Here is a 22,803-nt window from a genome sequence, read left to right as displayed (position 1 = left end):
GGTTTGAAGCCAGGATTCAACCCAGGTCTGTCTGTTTCCAAATACTGAGCTCTGTATCAGCGTGCACCACTCTGCACCCAGAGGCATGCTGGCACCAAGGACCCAGGTGATTCAGACATGGTCCCTGCCCTTGGCAGGCCCCCAGTCTGGAAGGAAAGGCAGGCATGCAGGCAAGTGCTGAGGCTGAGACGGAGTACATGGTGGGCCATGGAGAAAAGATAGAGGTGGGGCCAACCCTGGAGGGCCAGCAGCAGCTTCTGAGCAGCTGTCCTGAGAGCTGACCCCTCCTAAGCAGACGCAGACAGAGGCAACCTGGGGCAGCAGGAAGTGGAAGGCAGGGAAAAACCTCACCCTGCCGAGTCAAGGGATCTGCTGGCCCTTCTGGACACAGGACGCAGAAGAGCCAAACCCCATCAAGACAATAAGAAGTTCCTTCTAGAAGAAAATCACTCCCAGGTATGGGGGCGGGAACGCAGGCATCGGGGCTGAGAAACTCAAGATGTACCAGGAGGCTGTAAACCCCAAGACACAGACCAGCCTGAACACAGAGATGGAGGCCAAAATCTATTCCCAACCGCCACCCTCGTTAAGGATGCTTTTGTTTACAGGCCTCTTACCATCAACAGGGATGTTGGCAAAGAGAAACACTCCCTAGTGGGACACTCGAGACCAAGAAAATGAAAATGCTAAGCACAGTGAGAGGTGCCCCAGCCAGCAATGGAGCCCTGCCAAGGGCCACAGTGCCCAGAACACTGGGGCAGTCTTCTGAGGAGGTGGGGCAGGAAGTCGCAGGCAGAGGCCACCCACAGACACAGGCAGGATTCACACTCAGGGCTCCGGAGCCTGACACAGCATCTAGAACCCAGCAGGGACTCGAGACAAGCTGGTCCCTTTGCAGTCACTTCTGCGTCCCTTCTCAATGAAAACTCCCAGGCTGGCCTCTGTCCTGATCCCTGGCACGCTTCCCCACACTTGATTTCAGGACAGAAAAGTGTATCATAAATGAGGTCCATGCAGGGGCCCAGAGCAATGGGGAGCCATAAGCTGGGAACACTGGCCTGGCCACTGCACCCTCCTCCACTCCTCCCCACTCTGAAAGCTCTGGACTGCATGGGATGGGGTTGGGGGAGGTAGGAAGAGGAGCCCTCACAGGAGCTGAGAGGTACCACTGGGGCTACAAGAGGATCATTAGGCAAACCCAGGGCTTGACTCTGAACTCTCTGTGACTCAAGAGGCAGCTAATGAGGCTCCAGGGCCTGTGATGTCAGGGATCCCAGTGGGCTTCAATTTCCTCCCCACATCACAGCCCTTGACCCCCAGGCCAGTCTTCTCACCCCTCAGCCCCTCCCTCTGCCAGCCAGGGTACCAAGTGAGAGGAAGGTGAGCTGCCACAGGCACACAAACTAAACACCCACTAGACCAGGGGTTTCTGACTCCCTGACCATGGACCAGTGCCGTGGCCTACTGAGAACCGGGCCACACATCAGGAGTGGCAGGCCAGCGAGAGACGTGTCCATCTGTATTGACAAGCCACTCATGAAGGCCTCCCTGATGGCTCAGCAGTAAAGAATCCACCTGCAATGCAGGAGATGCGGGTTCGATCCCTGAGTGGGGAAGATCCCTGGAGGATGAAATGGCAACCTACTCCAGTATTCTTGCTTGGAAGAAAATTTCCATGGACAGAGCAGGCTGGTGGGCTGCAGTCCATGGGGTCGCAAAGTCAGACACGACTCAGTGATTAAGCACGGCAGCACCCACCGCTTGCATTACCACCTGAGCTCCGCCTCCTGTCAGATCAGGGGCGGCATTAGATTCTCACAGGAGTGAGAACCCTGCTGTAATGAACCTGTATCACCCTGTAACCATCTCCCCTCCACCCCATCCATGGAACAATGGTCTTCCATGAAACAGATCCTGGTGCCAAAAAGATTGGGGACTGCTGTTCTTGATCACATCTGGTCATGCAAAAAAATCAAGGAGGCAATCAAAATATTCAGGACCAATCTGAAGAAGCTCCTACTAGCCACAGACGGGCCAAGCTGAGCAGCCATAAGGACAATGACTGTGATGAGTGAAAACACATCCAATATGTTCAAATTCATGAGATCATGATGATACTAACACAAACAAATAATTAGTCACTAGTGGAGGGTGGCAAGGAATCAACTGGTTTTTTTGAAACTGGAAAGTGAAGGGGAAAACAAAATCCTGACTTTTCTATACAAACAGTGTTATAAAGTAACCACCATTAACCAACAGTGTTATAAAGATGAAGGGAGGCCTTTATCTGGTGATGAATCCCAGCTAAGAAAAGAGGAAGAAATTAAGAATATCACCCTCCTACTCTCTTGCAACCACTGACAAATGATGGATTTAGGCAATCATGGCTTCTAACCTCCACTTAGGAATGTGGATGGCTTCCATGTCACAGAAGAGAAAGACAACCAGAGATGATGTACCTCCTGAGAGAACTTCACTCATAAAGCAGTTGTGCCAAAAACATTGTGCCTGAACCTTATCATGTCCCCTGAGGTAAGTCCCACCTCACAGGAAGTGCAGAGCACAAACATTAGTCAACACCCTGAAAACAAAGCCTGCAAAATCTAGATGGTTGGAAGCCCCACAGGATAAGTGAGATTTCTTTAGCAAATAAATTGCAAGGGAAAAAACATGAAAAGATGAAGGAGAACCACCAGACTGAAGTAATGGACCTTTATTTGGATTTGATTCAAACTGTAAAACATCCATGCAACCATTTATGACACAAATTGGAAATCAGAATATTTGCCGGATATTTGATGGTGGTAAGGAATTACTGTAAAATTATTTCAGCTATGTTACAGTATTATGATTACGGGTTTTTGCTTTGTTTCGAACAAGTCATTATCTTTCAGAGATGCATCCAGAAATATTTACAGAGGAAATGATATGCTGCCTCAGGAGAGAGGGTCGTGGTGGCTCAGACGGTAAAGAATCCGCCTGCAATGCAAGAGACCAGGGTTTAATCTGGGTTGGGAAGATTTCGTGGAGCAGGGAATGGCAACCCACTCCAGTATTCTTGCCTGGAGAATTCCATGGTCAGAGGAGCCACGGGGTCACAAAGAATCAGACACAACTGAGCTACCAATACGCTAGGGGAGAGGGCTGCAGAGGAAGCAAAGATCAACCATGAGTTAGCAACTGCTGAGACGGGGCGATGGACCCAAGGGCTCACTAGGCTGTCTCCCTGCTCTAGAGTGTCTACAGCTGAAAAGCTCATCGCCATGGACACCAGGTCCCTGGCCCAGCATTCAAAGCCCAGCAGGCAGCTCTCAGCTTCACCCCTGAACACTGCCTCCCTCAGGCCCCACAGGAATCTATACCCTGGCATGTAGATTCCAGGGTGTAGATTCAGGACACCTCAGCTTGGAACAGGTGGCTCCCTCTACTGGCCACATCCCAGACCCTGTCCCTCAGGGGGCAGCTGACCAGCAGCTGCCAGGGGCCTCCTGACTGACCCCACCTTCCCCTTGGGCAGCCTCAGGCAGCCCCTCCTCCAAGCTCCTTCCCACATGGCTAGGCCCAACTCCACAGCTGGCTGTCTTCCCAGGAGGAAAATCCGTGAGTGCTGGCCGCAGAGAGGCCTTGGCCAGCTGGGGAGTTTGTACACGCTAGTGGTATGAAGGAAAAATGAAAATGGAGTTGCTTTTCCTAAGAACGCTCTCTAAAATGGGGCTGGGAGGCCACTGAGCAAGTGTGACTTATGCCTGCCTCTGCCCATATGGAATCTGAACTTTGACCACTTCTTGTTTTAACGCAGCCATCCAGAACGTCTGCCCAGTGTTCCAGAAACTCAAGATACTTATTGGATCTTTTACCCTAAAACAACTCGTGACAGTCTAGCCCTTGAGAACAAATACTTCCTTTAACAATCTTACGGCTTTTGCCTTTACAAGCCCCTGACTTTCTCTTCCCTGGAACACTCTTTTAGTTCTGTCTAACTCTGTATCTCCCAAGGAGTCCACATCTACCTACCCTCCTTCCAAGACTATTTGTGAGCACTAAGATGCATCAACTGTGGAGGGCTGTGCACACATGAGAGGTCATCCCTGCTGGTGTGTGGGGTACATGATGTGTGCAACCTTGGGGTGACCTGGTCAACCTCCCTCCCAAGAGGAGAAAGGAAAACCTTGACAACAGCCCACTGGGCAGATGGGAAAAACAAGGCCTGCCAGGGCTGAGCTACCTCCTTGGGCTGATGAGGCAGTGAGGCAAGAGCTCAGTGGGATTGCAAGCAACCTCACACATAGGTGGCCCTAGTGGTAAATAATCCTCCTGCCAATCCAAGAGACATAAGAGACATGGGTTCGACCCCTGGGTCGGAAAGATCCCCTGGAGGAGGGCACGGCAACCCACTCCAGGACTTTTGTCTGGAGAATCCCGTGGATGGAGGAGCCTAGCGGGGCTACAGTCCATAGGATTGCAAAGAGTCAGAAACTACTGGAGCGACTGCATGCACACCCATTCAGCCACCCACTGCAGAATCACCCAGAAACTTCAAAGCCTCACTGATGGGTGTGCCCCAGTGCCCCTTGGTGCCCTGGCACCTGGACTCCTACCCCTTTCCTTACTGGGGCTTTTCCTGAGGGACTCCCACCCAGACCCAAGTGGCTGGGTTCAAATCCTGCTGGACTCTGGGCCAGTGAGTGAATGCCCATGTGTGTGTACACAGAAGCACGCATGTGTATGTGAAAGTCAGTATGTGCATCAGTGTGCTTCTGTGCAAGTGTGTGTGCGTGCATGTGTGCATCTGCTCAAGTGGCAGAGAGGGAGCATCCCACCGATCTCTGCCTGAGACCCCAGCCACGGTGGGGCTGTGGGTCACAGGACTGCAGTGGGGTTTCTTTCCTGCATTCATTACCCAACTTGGGTGAGGTGAGCCACAGGCCTCTTCGACTCTTCAAAACGAAAGAGTCCCTAGTTCTTCTGAGCATTTGAAGTTTCTCAATTCTCAGCTTCTGATTTCAAGACTCTCAAACTCCTGAGTTTCAGATGCCATGACAAGAAGAGGCCAGGAAGATGGGTAACCCCCACCCCTACCCCCTTGGGAGGAGAGCCCTGTGGCTCAGCACCCAGATAGCAGGGCGTGGACACACCAGCAGGGGGCGCTGGGGATCCCTGTTCACAAGACTGCCCAGCCAGATACTGAGAGAGCCGGGGGCAGCCCCTCCCGCAGGGCTCCCAGGCTAGACTGTGAGGGTGGGAGGTCCCCTCCACTGGGCCCTTCTGAGCCCGGTGATGTGAAGAGACTCCCCTCCACCAAGACCACCCTGCCCAAGCCGCCACCTCACTGTGCTTCCGCCAGAAGCACTGGCTACTGTGCTGCCTCAGGCAATGCACGTCACCTCTCTGCACCATGCGCTCTTCCTCAGTAAATGTTCCTCTCACTCTCCTCTCAGAATCACTGTGAAAAGTGAGGACCCCGTGTCTACAGTGACTGAGAAAGTATTTACAACGAGCAGACCCAGAGAGGAAGCCCGTGTGCCACTCAGGAAGCTCAGCACTTCACTAACTCATTTCTTCTTCACGACGACCCTACACGGAAGGTACCATTATAAGCTGCCACAGAACGGCAGATGAGAAAACAGACTCAAAAAGGCCTCCTGGGGTCGCAGAGGTGGTGGCTGGTGGCCGGGCCAGGCAGAGCCCTTCACACCACCTCACCCTGGCTCAGCGGGAGGCACGAGCTCGGGAAAGGGCAGGTCTGCTGGGGCTTTCTCACGGGTCCCACGGAAAGCGCGTCCTCACTTCACAGTCCCTGCCTTCCTCCCAGCCCAGTCTCAGGAACAGACCCAGGCCTTTACTGCTGCCCTTGGCGAGCGGGACGGTTGGTTTCCTCTCTCGGTTCCCCTACACACACACACCTCCCAGAAGCATCTTCAGGAGTGGACGGACCTTGGGCTTGGGGAAGAGAATTAGGGCAGCCAGCGGCTGCTCTGGGCAGGGGTGAGGGAAGACGGGGCTGCGAGACCTCACTGGGGGTTGTTCTGAAGCAAAACCCGAAGAGTGGCCTCTGAAGCGAGGCCTGACCTTGTCTCTGGAGAGAAACTAGCCTCACCCGGGGCCTGAGCCCTCCGGTGAGATGGGGGCATCGCCCCTGCCAATTCCACGGGGCCAGGGTCATGGGGTCAAAGGTCCACAGATCCAGAGCTTGGTTCGCATATACACCCTCCCCGCCTCCCACGTCCGCTGTGACTTTGGGCAGGCAGCTTCCTCCCTGGGCTTCTGTTGTCACCATCCAAACACTCAGAGTGAGACTCGGGCTCAGTTGGGGCACTAAAGCAACACGGTGACATGGGCCTTATCCGGTCAGCGGGGCAGGAATACAAGGGCTTCACGGAAGCAGGCTGTTTCCTGTAGCAAGTCTGAGGCTGGGGGAGAGGCAGCAAATTAGTGACCGAGGCCAGATGAAACCTGGGCACAGGCCTGACCCTACCTACCCCTGAGCCACTCTCCTGTCCCGTCTGCCCCCTGCCCAGCCACCCTTCAAGGGAGGGAGACTCAAGGTGGAGCCTGACTTGGTGAGTTGCCCCCATCCCCTCTCGGCACCCTCTGCCTCCCTGAGACCTCACATGGAGGCTGGTCTGGGAACCACTGGAGAAAAAACGGTCAGGGGTGTTGGTTCCTGGCTGGGTGTCAGGGCACCTGGTTTCAAACTCCATCCTGACATGTGATCTTGGGCCAGTCACCTGCCTGCTCGGGGACTCATCCCTGAAAGCGGCGGTGGGAGGAGAGGGCAGGTGTGGAGAGGACCCAGGGAGAGGGTGGCTCCTGACAAGAGAATGCACACCACGAGGCGGGGCACACAGGCTTTATTGGGGACGCATAGTGGCCACGGCAGAGGACTCATGCCTGAAGGGGGCAGACGTGGTAAGGGGTGGGGGTACAAGCAGGCGGCACCAAGAGGGTCCCCAGAGCTGCAGGCAGAGGTCAAGCAAAGACAGAAGGGCTGGGCCATCTGCCGGGGTCTGGCCTCCAGGCTGTCTCGGAGTTAGCAGAGAGCAAGCAGGAATCCTAGCATGTCCCGGAATAGACCCCTGAGCTTTGAGTTGGGACGGACCACTGCTCACATCACAGTCAAACCTCCCAGTGAAGAATCCTACTCCAGCTGCTTCCATTTACCTGCCTCTGAAGGGGGGCCAGCCCTTCCAGCAGCGCCGATCACTGGGGTTGGCTCTCACTCTCCATCTCTCGCTGCCTCTGTTCCCAGGGCCCTCCAACCCCTCGACAGCTCTGCTTCTCAAGCAAACTATCCCAGGCACATCCCTGACCAAAAAAAAAGTGAGGGGGGGCCGGCCTGGAGGCAGTTCCTGAGGCTCCCTTGGCTGATGCCAGAACTCTGGGCCTGTGTAGTGTGAAGGGGAGTGAGGCCTGAGGGCTGGAACTGAATCTGCTGGCAACTGTGCCTCAGTTTCCCTCTCTGGTGAGTGGGTTGCCCCCAGCAACCTCTGCTGCCAGTGTTTCACCGTCACACCACACTGCCACCCCCAGCCCATTTCTGACTGTCAGCTGTCACAACTGCTCTCCCAGGCCATGTCCATCCCCACCCTTCGACTCCACCAAAGATGCAGCTCCGGGACGACACACTCACCGTCTCCCAACAGTGACCCAGGAAGAGCCTGACATCCCAGCAGGCCCCAGAGATGCTACTGCCTCCAGCTCTAGGACTCCGGGTCCCTTCTAGCCAGCTTCCCTGCCTCCCCCAGGCAGAGGGCTATCTGCTTACTATACTGCTCCCCACTTCACTGCATGAACCTCCAAGTCTCCCAGCTCAGAAGCACCTCATCCCCAGGGTCACCCTCATCAAGCTCCTGCTAAAGGCCCCCAGGCAACCAGCTGGGTGATTATACTTGTTCACAGGGCAGGTACAGAATACATCCAAATGAATGCAGCATGATCCCTCTTGATATACATGTATACGTATGGATAGACAGACTTCCCCTTCACTTCTCCCCTCCTGAAGTCGTTCTCAGAACAAGAGTTGGTCTGCACAGCCCCCAGCATGCCAGTCACTCCCCATGCCCAAATCAGCCCCAACAGCACCCTGGCCAGATGTGTTAAGAGTAAGGTGTCATGAGACCACACAAGGTACTCAGAGAAGCACCTTCCTGGGCTCTCGGGCTGGGTGTTCAGCTCCGGACACGGACTCCAGGGAAAGGCTTTGTGGCCAAGAGGGCAGCAAATGTCTGTTTGCCAGACTCTCCAAGGAGGCTGCTCTGTCGTCTCTGCCTCCCTGTCTCTGGAGGAAGCCGGATGGCTGGTTCTTTAGATGAGTCTCTCTGCCTGTTGCTGTCTGTATCTTGGTCTCTCTCTCAGTCTCTCCCAGAGATGGAGCAGAGAGAAGCGAATCTCCCATGGCCTCTCATCTTCCCACACTGGCTCCGACCAGAACACCACGGTCTAGGGCAGAAGCAGTGGCAGCCAGCTCAGCTTCTAGACTACAAAGAGTTTGCATCTTCCTCCTGTGAGCGGGGAGCGTCAGCACCAGGGAAAGGAGAGGAGGAAGGACGCAGGCTCAGGTCCGGCCAAGCCAAGTACAGACCAGCAGCTAGAAGATAATGTCTCCAAACACACCTGGGGTGGGGGAGGGGCAGGCAAGTGGGCAAGGGGAGGGGGTGGCAACCAGCAGCTGTCATCAGAGCTGGTTAAAGACCACGGAAGCCTTGAGGTTGGCGGGCTCGAGGCCCTCGCTGAAGGTGATGAGGAAGTACATGACCCTGCGGATCTTGGCCAGGTCGGACAGGCGCTCCCCGAACTCCAGGGCGTCGGCCTCATTCCAGTCCATGGCCTCCGAGTCCTCCTTGCGCCAGAAGATAGCCGCGGGGTCGAGCAGCTGCCGCGTCATGAGGTTGGTGAGGTCGGGCGTCCAGTTCTGGGAGGTACCCGTGATGATGACCTTGCCCGGCTGGTCCAGCACGACCTCCCAGCGCTCAAACTGCAGCCTGTGCTGCTGAATGAAGTCAACGCGGTACACGGACTCGGCTGGCCGCAGCAGCTTCTCGCCATCCTGGCGCTTCTGCCCGCGCTGCTTCAGGCTCTCCATGCGCAGCCGCATCTGCTTGGTCAGGTCCCGGTCCAGGACTAAGGGCATGCTGAGCTGCAAAGGCTTCGGCTCGTCCTCCGCCATGGCCCACTTACTGCTGCTGCTACTGCTGCTGCTGCCACCTCCGCCGTCTGGGAGCCGAGTGGACTTGGGGCTCACCACGGAGGCAAGAGGCCACCGAAGAGGGGCCCTGCCTCCCTACTGACCCTCCCCTTGCCCCGCCCCCTTTACCACTGGCTCTTCCCTGCCCCACCCAGTCTTCAAAACGGGGTGCCTAGGAGGGCGGGATCCCCAATGCCATCTCCTCTGCTCGTCGCAGAAGTGGTAACGGAGGCGCTGCAGGCAGGCAGGACAGCGGCAGGCTCCGTGGGGACCAACTGCTGATGTCAATTGCTGTGGCAACCGCCCCGGCTACCACGGATGGGCCGGGAGCTGACTTGTTGTGAAGAGGGAGCATTGCTTACAGGCAGTAAGAGGACCAGAGGTGGGGGACGAGTGCTCACGGTGGGGAGAGGCTGAAGAACCCCTGGTAGGAGTTGGCGGGGGGGGGGGGCGACATGTACCAGAGGGGCGCACCAATTTGAGATTTGACAACCCATTCCAGTATCCTTGCCTTTAGAATTCCATGGACGGAGGAGCCTGAGGGGCTACAGCCCGTGGGATCACAAAGAGTAGACACGACTGAGTGACTAACACTTTCACACTTTTCACTTCACTAAGCCAAATCTCGGAGCCCTCCTCAACACGGCCTCACCTTTACCCCTCCATACCCACTGCCAAGGCCTGTCGGTTACCCTGAAAGCTCTCCTCCCCAGCCCAGGCACCGTCTCTCACCTAGATGCATGTCCTCAAAGTCTAGGGAACATCACAGTCACCTGCAGGACTTAAAACACAGTTTGCTGGGCCCCACCCCAGAGTTTCAGATGTAATCTCTCTCTCATGAGGCCTGAGAATATGCATTTCACCCCAGGTGACGCTGATGCTGCTAGTCCAGGAACTGTGTTCTGAGAATCACTGACCCAGTCTACAGCCATACCACCCTGAATGCACCCAAGCTCATCTGATCTCAGAAGCTAAGCAGAGTCGGGCCTGGTTAGTACTTGGATGGGAGAATCACTAACCCAGATGATTCCTGCCTGCTGGCCCTGCCTCAGCCCTGTACCGCATGGCAGCCGCATGCCCAGGAATCTCCTCTACTAAAATCCCACCACTTATTACACCTATATGGAGCCTACCCCAGGAGACTTAAGGCCGTGGAAGAATCTGAGAAATGTTTATATACTCAGTACCTGAGGGGGAACCAGGAGCTCAGCTATTATATGTGGGCAAACGGAAGAAATGGAGTATGTGAGTGTAGTTGGGGGTGAAGTGACGGAGAAGGAAAGCTGCCATGACATCTCCCACACACAGAGAGGAAAGAAGCACAGGCCAAGTGTGATAACTGAGAACAGTCAAGGGTCTAGTGGACCATGTGTGTGTTCAGTCGCTTTAGTGGTGTCGGACTCACTGCGACACCACAGACTGTAAGTCCGCCAGGCTCCTCTGTCCGTGGGATTCTCCAAGCAAGAATACTGGACTGGGTTGCCATGCCCTCTTCCAGGGGACCTTCCCGACCCAGGGATTGGGCCTAGGTCTCCTGAATCACAGGCAGATTCTTCACCACTGAGCCACCGGGGAGGCCCCTAGTGGACCACAAGCATTTTGTTGTTTAGTCACTCAGTCATGTCCAACTCTTTGCAACCCCATGGACTGCAGCATGCCAGACCTGCTTGTCCCTCACCATCTCCCGAAACTTGCTCAAACTCATGTCCATTGAGTCAGTGATGCCATCCAACCATCTCACCCTCTGTCGTCCCCTTCTCCTCCTGCCTTCAATCTTTCCCAGCATCAGGGTCTTTTCCAGTGAGTCGGCTCTTCGCATCTGGTGGCCAAAGTATTGGACCTTCAGCCTCAGCATCAGTCCCTCCAATGAATATTCAGGATTGATTTCCTTTAGGATTGACTCTCTTTAAGTCCAAAGGACTCTCAACAGTCTTCTCCAACACCACAGTTCAAAAGCATCAATTCTTCAGCGCTTAGCCTTTTTTATGGTCCAACTCTCACATGACTACTGGAGAAACCATAGCTTTGACTAGATGGATCTTTGTTGGCAAAGCAATGTCTCTGCTTTTTAATATGCTGTCTAGGTTGGTCATAGCTTTTCTTCCAAGGAGCAAGTGTCTTTTAATTTCATGGCTGCAGTCATGAAATTTGCAGTCACAATTTGCAGTGATTTTGGAGCCCAAGAAAATAAAATCTCTCACTGTTTCCATTGTTTCCCCATCTGTTTGCCATGAAGTGATGAGACTAGATCTTCATTTTTGAACGCTGAGTTTTTAAATCAGCTTTTTCACTCCTCTTTCACTTTTATCAAGAGGCTCTTTAGTTCTTCACTTTCTGCCATAACGGTAGTGTCATCTGCATATCTAAGATTCTTGATATTTGTCTCAGCAATCTTGATTCCAGCTTGTGCTTCATCCAGCCTGGCATTTCTCATGATGTACTCTGCATAGATGTTAAATAAGCAGGGTGACAATATACAGCTTTGCCGTATTCTTTTCCCAATTTTGAACCAGTCCATTGTTCCATGTCTGGTTCCAACTGTTGCTTTTTGACCTGCATACAGATTTCTCAGGAGTCAGGTAAGGTGGTCTGGTACTCCCATCTCTTGAAGAAGTTTCCACAGTTTGTTGTGATCCACACAGTCAAAAGCTTTAGCATAGTCAATGAAGCATAAACAGATGTTTTTCTGGAATTCTCTTGCTTTTTCTATGATCCAATGGATGTTAGTAATTTGATCTCTGGTTCCTCTCCCTTTTATAAATCCAGCCTGAACATCTGGAAGTTCTCAGTCCACATACTGTTGAGGCCTAGCTTGGAGAATTTTGAGCATTACTTTGCTAGCATGTGAAATGCATGCAACTCTGCGGTAGTTTGAACATTCTTTGGCATTGCCCTTCTTTGGGACTGGAGTGAAAATTGACTTCTTCCAGTCCTGTGGTCACTGCTGAATTTTCCAAATTTGCTGGCAAACTGTTACCTGTCCCTGGTATCCACAATGGCACAGGCAGAGCTGGAGCTCAATTTCCACGTGGTGAATGAACTGCCATATTCTAAAGGGCAGGGATTGCTCAGATAGCAGTGCAGGTGTGGGAGGGGAAACATTTTTAAATGGAACCAAAAGACTGCTCGGGCTTCCCAGGTGGCACTAGTGGTAAAGAACCCGCCTGCTGATGCAGGAGCCGTAAGAGACGCAGGTTCCATCTCTGGGTTAGGAAGACACCCTGGAAGAGGGCATGGCAACCCACTCCAGTATGCGTGCCTGGAGAATCCCATGGACAGATGAGCCTGTCGGGCTACAGTCCATGGGTTCGCACAGAGTCGGACACAACTGAAGTGACCTGCTGCTAAGTCGCTTCAGTCGTGTCTGACTCCGTGCGACCCCACAGACGGCAGCCCACCAGGCTCCCCTGTCCCTGGGATTCTCCAGGCAAGAACACTGGAGTGGGTTGCCATTTCCTTCTCCAATGCATGAAAGTGAAAAGTGAAAGTGAAGTCACTCAGTCGTGTCTGACCCTTAGCGATCCCATGGACTGCAGCCCACCAGGCTCCTCCATCCGTGGGATTTTCCAGGCAAGAGTACTGGAGCGGGGTGCCATTGCACAGCACAAAAGACTGCTCGGCCTGCCACCAGGCGCATCCCCCAGGCCCTGGCCCAGGATGCCCAGCTCCCACCACTCACTCTCAGACACCCAGGCACCCCACTGAGTTTCTCCTCCTGCTCTAACTCCAGCCGGGGGGGCACCTGACTCCTCCCAGGCACCCTATGGCTCAGCGCAGGGATCAAACCTGCCCCCGTGCCCAAGCCAGGCTCCTGAGGAGGTGAACTCACCTGGCGTGGGCCAGGCCAGGCTAATGGCAAATGCCCCACCCCACTCTCACATCCTGACTTCTGGTCCACAAAACCTGATCACCTGAAGTCCACTGCCCTGCCCTCGGGAACACACAGTCATGTTGTGGAGGCAATAATACCCCCACTGAGGATCCCATGGGGTGGGGGTACTGTTGTCAAGAAGTGTCCAGCAGAACAGAGAAACAGGTGGGAACCCAGAGGAGGGCCACCGGATGGGGTGGGCATTTAATGCACACAGGTTGCCACTAAATGCCATGGACTTACCCCCACTCCCAGCCCATGAGTTCCTTTAAGCCCGCCACCACCCTGGGGGCTGGAAAGGTCAGCTTTACACAGAGGTCATGCACAGCAATGTGACCTGCCCCAGGTCACACAACTCGCAAGAAACCCAACCAGAAGCACACCCAGGTTTGGCCGGTTCAACTCCTGTGCCTGCTGGCCCCAGGCTCTGTCCAATACTCGAGGTAAAGGGGTGGCTCCCTGGAGAAGGGGGCATGTGTGTCAAGGGCGTGATGTGCCCGTGTCTGAGGCTCAGCACCCCCAGAGTGTGAGGCAGGAGGGGGAGCAAGGGTGCACCCCGCCCCATTCCATGAAGAAAACAGGGTGGGTCAGGGGAGGCCCTGCAGGGCAACAGGCCCAGCAAGTGTAGGGTGGCAACAGACAGGGCCCAGTCAGCAGGGACAGGGCGGGAGGCAAACAGTAATGAGCTCCCTGGGGCCTCGTGCCTCCTGCCAGGGCCCAGGGGCTCTCACCACAGCAGCACCAGAAGGCAGAGCGCAATTAGTCCGGCGCAGCCCGCCCTGCCCCAACCTCCCGGGGACCCAAGCTCCTGGAGATTCCACCCCCGAAGCCTCCAGACCAGTCAGGTGGGTGCCCTAAAACACCCTGCAGGAAGAACCTGCAGCCCAGAGCTAAACACAGGCCTGCCGCGGTCACAGAGCATCAGTGACAGGCCTCTTGTCTGCAGGTCCAGGGCCCCCTTTTCCACTTCCTAGGTGGGGAGCTTCACCAGCGGCCAGGCCCAGGGCAGGCCCATAGCGAGCTGGGGCTTCTCTCTACAAATAACCAGACGCCCCATTCCCCAGGAAGGACACAAAGGGCCAGGCTCTGGCCCCACTGAAAGCCCCCAGGAAGCCTGAGACAGCAAGGCCCGCTGTGGGGCTGCTTGCCAGTCATGAGGTCCAACAGTTTGGGGAAGGACTGGGTTCTCAAAACTTTCTTGAGCTCTCTCCATGCCAGGCTCCTGCTGGGCTCAGAGAGAAGATATAAGTTAGACCAGCTCTGCCCCTGGGGAGCTCACCTCAAGAGGGGAGATCAAAGATAAACAGGCAACTACAGGGCAGAGGGGAGGCATGGGGCCAGCCCCACAGGCTCCCAAGTGCCACCACCAGCCCCAGACTGAGCCCTCCCTGGCTTGGAGGCTGCACACCTTGCTCTGGGTTCAGAGCAGGGGGCTGGAGCCTGGAGGGGGAGGGCAACTCTCCCCCTGGAGAACAGCACCGGGCCCCCACCCTCTCTGGGCCATGAGGCTCTCGGAGGCCCTCCCAGCTCAGATGCCCCTTGACCGCCCACGTCAACGGGTTCAGCAGTGGCCTCTGCCGAGGGCCCTAGGGCAAAAAGCTCCCCGTATCCCACAGGACCACTGGGGCCAGGTCCCAGGCATGCCCGCTCAGGGTGGCTGTGAGAGGTCACACCCCTGTTCAGAACACGTAACAGGTCATCTACGACAGTCCCAGCCTGGGGCGAGGGCACGGCGCCCTCTAGAGGCTGAGGGACGTTTGCGACAAGAACCAACACCGGCTCCTTGCACCCTGCTCGCACCCAGGATGGGACTGAATTATCACAGCACTGGCTCCCGCAGGCGCCACTCCCCCAGCACCGCACTGTGCAAGGCCCTCTAAGGGCAGTGCCTCCGTCTACCCTCACAGCTGCCCGAGAGGGAGCTACTCTGATACCTCGGCTTTTTGGATGAGTAATCTGAGGCTAATTATAAAGCTAAGAAATGGCGAGGCTGGGACTCCCCCCTGAGCCCAGAAGACTCAGGTGCCCGGTGCTCTTAAGCCCTGCTCTACAGAAAAAGCAGGAAGGATAGGAATGAGAAAGGGGCAATGACTTGTATTTGCTGGGGTGGGAACCCAGGAGGCAGTCCCTGTCAATGATTGTTTAGCAATCACAACTCCAGCTTCCCAGCCTCCCCACCTCCCCAGGAGGGAACTCTGTTGGATTTAAGAGCTGCACCACCAGATGCATCCACAAGAGGGCGAAGTGTTGGGACCTCGAGCCCATTCTTTGCCCCAGAAAACCCGATCATCCTGGTTCAGAACACTGGCTGCTTGGAACCATGAAACACAACACGGGATGGTCTGCATCACTCCCGCTGAACAAGTGAGAAGAGTGAGGCCCCGAGAAGGACAAGGACTGGCCAAGGTACAGAGCGGATCCTGACAGGGGTCTCCTGAGCCCCAGGTAGTGGTGGCTCCACACGGCCCGATCCAGGCAGCTCCCACATTTCACAGGTGACACCGTGGGCCCCCCACGAGTCACAAGGGGATGTGTCAGAATTGGGAGCTATAGATTCCCAGCACCCACCCGAGTGGCAGGGGAGGGGAAGGCAATTCTGAGGTTCAGCCAATACTGGGGAGCCCCGGCATCACCCCACCCCCGCCCAAGCTGTCATCAAGCCTCAGCTACTCATTCAGGCCCCACCTCCCCCATCTGGTGGTGAGGGCGCCAGGCTGATTAAGTCTCCCCAGCACCCCCACCCTACCCAGGCCTCACCTTTTGCCACAGTGACTCGCGGGAAGCGAGGGATGAGCAGGCTGCCACAAACCAGCAGTTGCCCACCTGGCCCTGGTGCAGGTCGTGGGAGCTGATGCCGTCCACAAAGAGGCGAGGGTCCTCGCAGATGTCCTGCGGGGAAGCCGAGAGGAGACCTCACTGTCTGCATGGGAGATCCGCCTGCCCTGGACAACTGGGGCCCTGTGTCAAGTCTCTCCAAACCCAGCTTCCTCTGGCTCTGTTCCTCTGCCAGAGTCTGGATGATGAGCAAATGCTGTGGAAGGACTTCGGGGGGCTGGACCAGGGCCACCACCTTCCTCCTGCCCCCTGTGGTCTTCCCTGACCAGCGAGGACTCAGTGTCCATCATCCGCCAGCACCAGTGGCCCTGCGGGCCCATCCCTGCCAGCTTTCAGGGGCCCCGATCACCAGGTGGGGCAAGGTATGGGGCAGAAACATACCAAAATGACACATGGTGAGTGCAAAGGGCGGGGAGAAGCGGGCAGACAGACGACCGTGCCAGAGCCCATCTGGGCGCATCCTCGGACTGTCTCATCTGACCTTCACCCCATCCAAGCAGTGCAGCCCTGGTTTTGTTTTCATTTTATTTCTCTTTTATGTTTTCTTTTTTTTATTGTGATAAAAGTCACATAATATAAAACACAGCATTTTAACAGTATTTAACTGTATGGTTCAGAGGCATTAAGTACATTCACACTGCTGGGCAACTTTCACTATCATCCATCTCCCAGATTTTTCACTCTAGCCTCATTAAACACTTAACTCCCCACCCCCCCTCCCCAACACCCCACCTGGCCCCTGGGGCATCTACCAATGTACTTTCTGACTCTATGAATTTGACTCTTCTAGATATCTCCTATAAATGTGGCCTTGCTATTCCATTTTATGGATAAGGAATGGAGATTCAGAGAGAGGCAGTGACTTTCAAGGGCACACAGCAAGCAGATGCCAAGCAGAACTAAGCAGATACCCCCAGAGTGCCTCCCCAAACCCCTCCTCCTCACCCATCAGCTTCTTCACTCTACAGCTCACTCTCCAAGGCGGGGAGGGGAGGTGTGACAATAGGCAGCGGGGAGGTAAACACTGGGGCATGCCTTCCTTCCTGCTGGCACCATGATCTATCCTCACCATGCATGGTCCTGAGAGGTGGGCACTGTGCTCATTTTACAGATGAGGAAACTGAGGCCCAGAGAGGTTGGACAACATGTTACAGCCACACAGCACAAGCCTGCTTCCACTTCAGCGGCTGCTCCTAAACCAGTTCAGTGTCCACAGAGCTACTGAGGTCCTACCGCAAACAGCCAGCAGAGGGTAGCAGAGTCAGGAAGACAGACTTCAAATTCCTGCTGTGCAACTTTGGGCCAGTGGCTCAACCTCTCTGAGCCTCCATTTCCTGCCCTGTGCAAAGGAGGCAGACTATTATGCTTGCAGGGCTTTTTAAGGACTCCACAGGTCACAGAGGCAGGCGGAAAGTGAAAGTGTTAGTCACTCAGTCGTGTCCAACTCTGTGACCCCATGGACTGTAGCCCACCATGCACCTCTGTCCTTGAAATTCTCCAGGCAAGAATACTGGAGTGGGCTGAGGCGGGGGAACACGGGGCAAAGAGCTATCAGCTCTACTAAGGTGTTCAGGACTCCTGTTGCCACCTCTGCCTGGGAAAATCAAGAGTTTGGCAGGGCCGGACTGAGAGCATGAGCACTCCAGGTGGGATTTCAGGGTGACCCAGGGCCAAGCTGCAAGGCAGCTCCCCCAGAGTACAGACCGTGGACTGGGGGGTGCAACAGATCTGAGTAACACTGCCCCAGGTCATGGAAACCCACTGAGGCTGGAAACACAGTGAGCTCTCCAGAAGCCCTCCTTATCTTATCTCCCAGGCCCAGCCCGGCTTGCTGAGCCTAGCCAGAGGAAGCCATGACTCAGCATCTGCCTCCCTGGGGTCAGCAGGACAAGTGTGGAGGGAGGCTTCATAACCTGGAGGACCCAGTCATACCCCCACCATGGGAAGAGACAGCTGCTGCCTGGCATCCCAGGAAGTGATCTCCAAGGCACCCCTCCCCCTGCTGGGCCCTGCCCAGAGACTGGACCACCCATTCCACAGACGAGGATGCCAAGGTCAGGCAGCGGGTGGTGACGTGCAGGGTCACAGGGCAAATGGACCGATGAGACAGAGCCCAGCCCTTGGGACAGAGCTCTCCTCACTAAGCCGCACCGCCAAGGCAGCCTGTGGGCAGGTCCAGCCATCCCTGCCTGGCCCTCCTGCCCCAGAACAGGGCTCTGGCCCCTGGGAGAAACTGAGCTTGGGGGGTCAGGAGTCCTGGCTCCAGTCTCAGCCCTGCCCTGTGAAGGAGCGCAGACTGGGGGCAAACCCTCCAGTCAGGGAGGGAGCAGAGAGGAGGAGATGGTCTAGGGTATGTTCCTGTTACCAGGAGAGGCATGGGTCTGCCAGCTTAAGACAGAGAAACTACTAGAGGTTGGAGGCACCCGGGGCCACCGTGGGACACCCTGAACGGAACAATCAGAAACAGCCTGCAATGACTGGGCACCGGTTGTGTGCCTAGCTGTGCAGAACAATCCTGTGAGATAGGTATCTCCAATTTACAGATGAGGAAACCAAGGCACAGAGAGATTAAGTCATTTGTGAAAGGCCATGGAGGAAGAGGTGAACTGGGACTCCAGTCCAGACAGTTAGCTCCGGAGCCTCCATCTGGACCAGGGCTTGTGAGTGACAAAGCCACTGTCCCTTCCCCATCCCCCTGCACCTGTCCTCAGCCCAGCGTGGGGGCCTTGCTATATGGCAATAAGCCCAAGGGGTCAGGGGCAGCGCAGACTCTCACCCTTGTAATTATGAGGCCTGACTTCTCAAGACCCACGTCTGTCCTCCGACCTGTCCTGGGCCATCAGGTAGGGACAGAGCACAGAGCCAGTCAGAATATCCCCAGCCCACAAGCAGGGCCCTGGAGGAGAAGTCTGAGGGTAACCCTCCACATGAGCCCAGCAGTGACAGCAGGAACACGGGGAGAGATCAGAGGAGACTGCCTGGAGGTGGTGACGCCGGCAGAGCAAGCATGGAGGGGACTGAGGGCAGGGAGGCTCCAGAGGGGAAAGGAATGGAAACTCCTAATTCCCCCAAGACAGGATCTAGCCACAGCCTGGAGACAGATGCCGCTTCTGACAACATCAGCCACCTGTGCTCCCTCCCATCGCTGCCCACACTGAGGTTCACCTTGGGAGTCTCCCCACCAGCCTGCGAGCTCCAGGGCAGGGTCCAGGTCTGGCTCTGCCCACCGCCAGTGTCAGGAGACGGCTTGGCAGGTTCTGGGCCAGGCCACCCCTAGGGCTGGGATGACCGCTCCTCTGTGGTCAATGGACCTCTCTCTGAGGCCCGGCCCCCTGCTCCTGTGGCCACCTCTCACCTCTCGGTCCCTCCCAGCCTATTAGACCACCTCCACAGGCCACAGGTCACAGCCCACAACCACCTCCTCCCTGAACCTGAACTTCAGGTTTCCAGGCCTGGTGTAGAAAGAGCGGGGCAGCTAGTCAGCAGGTCCGGGGCACCTTCAGCCCCTCTGCCCTCACCCCTTCTCCTCATCCATCCACCTTCACCCCGGTCACCTCCCTTTCGGAATCTAAGATCATAACCGGAATCAACTAGGCAACTGGGGAAACTGAGGCCCAGGAAGAAAGTGGGACTTCTGCCTGGGATGGAAAGCAGGGCAGAGGTTACAGCTTGTGCCCTGTTGCCTCTGCCACAGACCTGCCTCCCCAGCAATCCCCTCTTCAAAGGCCACTCCACAAGCACCCAGGAGGGGTCGTTCCCAGGCAGGGCAGAGGCCCCGGTGGCTGGACTCAGCACAAACTGCTCATCTCACGTCATAAAGGAGCCTACTGCTCAGCACAGCCGGGGAGCAGGGTCTCCTCCAGGTGCTGGTGTGAGTCTGAGCCCCAGACACAGGGCTGGAGACCACCAGGCCACCATGCGAGAATCTGGGAGGTTCCAAAACTGACGTCTGTTTGTGGGACCCGGAGTTGTCCCTTTCTTGATTCCAAAGGACCTGAGATTAGGGTCCTTATCTCTTATCCCCAGAAACTGGGGAAGACAGAGCTCAAGGGGACATGGCAGGGTCTACCCCACAGGGAGGAGAAGCGGCCGTACTAAGGCCTTGGGCCTGAGAAAAGAGGAAGCCCCCCTCCATCTACCCATCCCCTTGGGATTCCCCGAGTCACAGGCCTTCTCCTCCAGTCTCTTATCTCCTCTTATCTCCCCGCTTAGGTCCCTGAGGGAGGTGCCCAGCAAATGTTTATTGAATGGTAAAGAACCAAGAAACACTGGAGCTGGGAGGAGGAGGAGGTGTGGGCTGAGGCAGGTGCCTTGGGTGGAACTGAAGCGGACCAGGGAGCCCACAAGAGGTGGGGCTTCCGAGCAGGACCGACTCTGGGTCCCCAGCACCAGGCTCGCTGGAGCAGTGGTCGAGGGCAGGAAGTCTGTCATCTGCCTCTGGTGTGTCTAATAGCACAAGTACCTCAAGACTCTCAACCTCCAGACACCAGGGGAAGGAAGAACTCCTCCCCATTCACAGAGCAGGAAGCTGAGGGCCCGGGAGGAAAGTGACTCGTTCAAGGTCACACCTCCTGGAGGGTAGGCCTGAGGCCATCTGGCTCCACGGCCAGCTTCCTCATTCCATTTTGGGGGAAAGAAGAGGGAGGCTGGCAGGCAGGGCGGCTGACTAAGGAGATCCCCCAAGAGCAGAAAGGCCACAATACCAGACTAAGGATACCAGACTCACATCAAGAGAAGGAGCTGGCAGTGTGACGGGAGTGAAAACGGCTTCCCCCGAGCCTTCCAGAAAGTTGGGTTTTTGCTCTATTTGTAAACAGTCAGGTCACAGGACCCAGGAAGTGGAACTGCACAGAAATGTGGCGTCTTTGGGCCAAAGTTCCATCTCACTGGCCCAGGGCCAAACAGCTGCGAGTTAATGGTCACCCCACCGGGCTGGCCCCACCACACCCACCCGGGACAAGGGCACGGCTTCTGGCTGCACCAACCCCATGTCCTTCGTCCTGTGTGTGGAGCAGGGCTGCGTACACACGCCCATCCCTCACACCCGGGTCCACACCGTCTCACCCCCTCATTGCACACCACTCAGCAGTGCCTGGCCCTGAGCTGCCTTCCAAACCAGAACTGACCCCCCAACAACTGCCCCTGGCCCCCACTCTGTCACCTCCTTCTCAATACCAACCGCCACACGCTGCCTGTCACCCGCCTCCACATCCAGCCCTCGACAGGCAGGGCAGCTCTGTTCCTCCTCTTTGCATGTCTGTGGAGGACCGGGCACCACGCCCGGTGAGGAGGGCAGTGCAGGAGAGTGTGCAAGGCAGGACTCCTGAACTGGCAGGCAGAGAGCCCAGAGAAGGCAAGTGACTCCTCCAGGGTCACACAGCAAGAGGCTGCTGAGCCCAGGCAGCCTGGCGTTTCCTCTTCTTACTGAATCAAGCCCAACCAGCCTGGCCGTGCCTCAGCAGCTTCCTTCCAGAGCCACGGGATCTAAAATGCCTGGGTGATGGCCAGAGGGCAGGAGAGGGCCAGCAGGCGGGCCGCGAGGGAGTGATGTCAGAGGAGGGCAGAGGGCTCCAGTGTCTCCCCTCCACCGAAAGCCTCACAAAGGCCTTGTGAGGCCAGCCTCCTTCCCACCCACCAAACAAAGAGGAGGGAGGAGGCATGGGGGTTGGGGGTGCGCCAAGGACAGGAGTCCCAGGCCAGCCAGGAGGCGGCTGGGAGCTCAGAGAACTTCAAGGCAGTGCAGCTCATGGTGTGGAAGTCCCTGGGGCACTAGGGAGGCTCTCTCTGGAACTGGGCAGGTGGGCCAGGGGAAGCAGGACTGCTGGGTCCCCGGCTGGCTCTGCTCCCAGCTCCCTGAGTGATCGAAGCAGGTGCCCACCCTTCTTGGACTCAGCTTCCCTACCTCGTAAGTATCCTAGTCCAAGAATACAGGATTTTCTGCCTTGGAAGAGACTTGAGAGCCTAGCCTATGAGAGGAACATTAAAAACTAAATTTCACTTTCCCCAAACGTCCAGGGGGCTGGAGGGAACTTCGTAAAGTGCAAATCTGCCGTGAAAACGCTGTTGAGAATCTGGCCTGTGATTCCCGCTGCCTCAGAGCACAGCTGGCCTGGCTCAGCTCCATCAAGCCCAGGGCCCCAGACCTCCTCTCCCCTTACTCCCAAATAAGCCTGAGGACTTCAAGCTCAGGTCTTTCTCACACCATACCCTCTCACCCTTCAGCTCTGTGATGCCTCCTGTGAGTACCTCTGAGTACTGGACAGGGGGGTCTCCCTGGCTCCAGGCACCCAGGTCCATCACTGTCTCCGGCACTGAGCCCCTCTGGTGTGAACAATTCTGTGTCACCAGCACGGCTGCGAGAGCTGAAGGGAGGGTGCTTGTGGTGCAGCACAGGGACGGGACCTGAGGCAGTGGCCTTCAGCAGCTGCTCGGTCGCCACCCAGGCCCCTGGGACACCCACTCTCACACTCAGGAATCATGGTTAAAGAGGATGAGATCATGCCATGAGGCCAGACACTTCTGTTCAACACATTCCAGTCTCAGCGACCCAGGCCAAGACAGAGGGAGCCGCCAGCCAGATGCTCCATAATTCACAGATTCCAACAGTAATGATGACAGCTGTCTTATGGGTGCCAGGCCCCGTGCCAGACTTTCATGCATCATCTCTTTAAATGTTCACAACAAGTCTATGCAGTACTTTTATTTTTTACTACTACTATTATTACTAATTAATCATCATAATAAAATGCTTTCCATGTACAGCAAGTAACTATTTCAAAATCACTACAAAAATCACTGACAATAATCAGCGAAGTAAATTTCTTCTACTTGAATGTCACTCTAATTGTACTAGGAAAACGTCACATTCACATCACCTCATTTTTATCCCCAAAACAACCCTGGGTGGCAGAAC

At 55.9% G+C, this 22,803-nt stretch overlaps 2 protein-coding genes across 3 annotated transcripts in view; both read right to left on the bottom strand.

The window, feature by feature from the left end:
• The window catches only part of CAPN5 (calpain 5), a 56,059-nt gene that overhangs the window by 16,192 nt on the left and 17,064 nt on the right, over positions 1 to 22,803 (bottom strand). For both annotated transcript variants that reach the window (XM_040258891.1, XM_040258892.1), the window contains exon 3: positions 15,813 to 15,944. In XM_040258891.1, coding sequence (XP_040114825.1) covers positions 15,813 to 15,944 — 132 coding nt within the window. The remainder of the gene's footprint in view (positions 1 to 15,812; positions 15,945 to 22,803) is intronic.
• LOC120876818 (olfactory marker protein) lies at positions 8,675 to 9,166 on the bottom strand. The gene has a single exon (XM_040258910.1). The coding sequence runs from the start codon at positions 9,164 to 9,166 to the stop codon at positions 8,675 to 8,677; it is 492 nt and encodes a 163-aa protein (XP_040114844.1).

This window comes from Oryx dammah, unplaced genomic scaffold (genome assembly GCF_014754425.2).
Source record: "Oryx dammah isolate SB20612 unplaced genomic scaffold, SCBI_Odam_1.1 HiC_scaffold_17, whole genome shotgun sequence".
NCBI lineage: Eukaryota > Metazoa > Chordata > Mammalia > Artiodactyla > Bovidae > Oryx > Oryx dammah.
The sequence above is the reverse complement of the archived record's forward strand: the minus strand, read 5'-3'. Positions and strand labels throughout refer to the sequence as shown.

Coding starts and splice junctions, on each gene's coding strand:
- LOC120876818 (XM_040258910.1), bottom strand. CDS start 9,166: ATGGCGGAGGACGAGCCGAAGCCTTTGCAGCTCAGCATGCCCTTAGTC.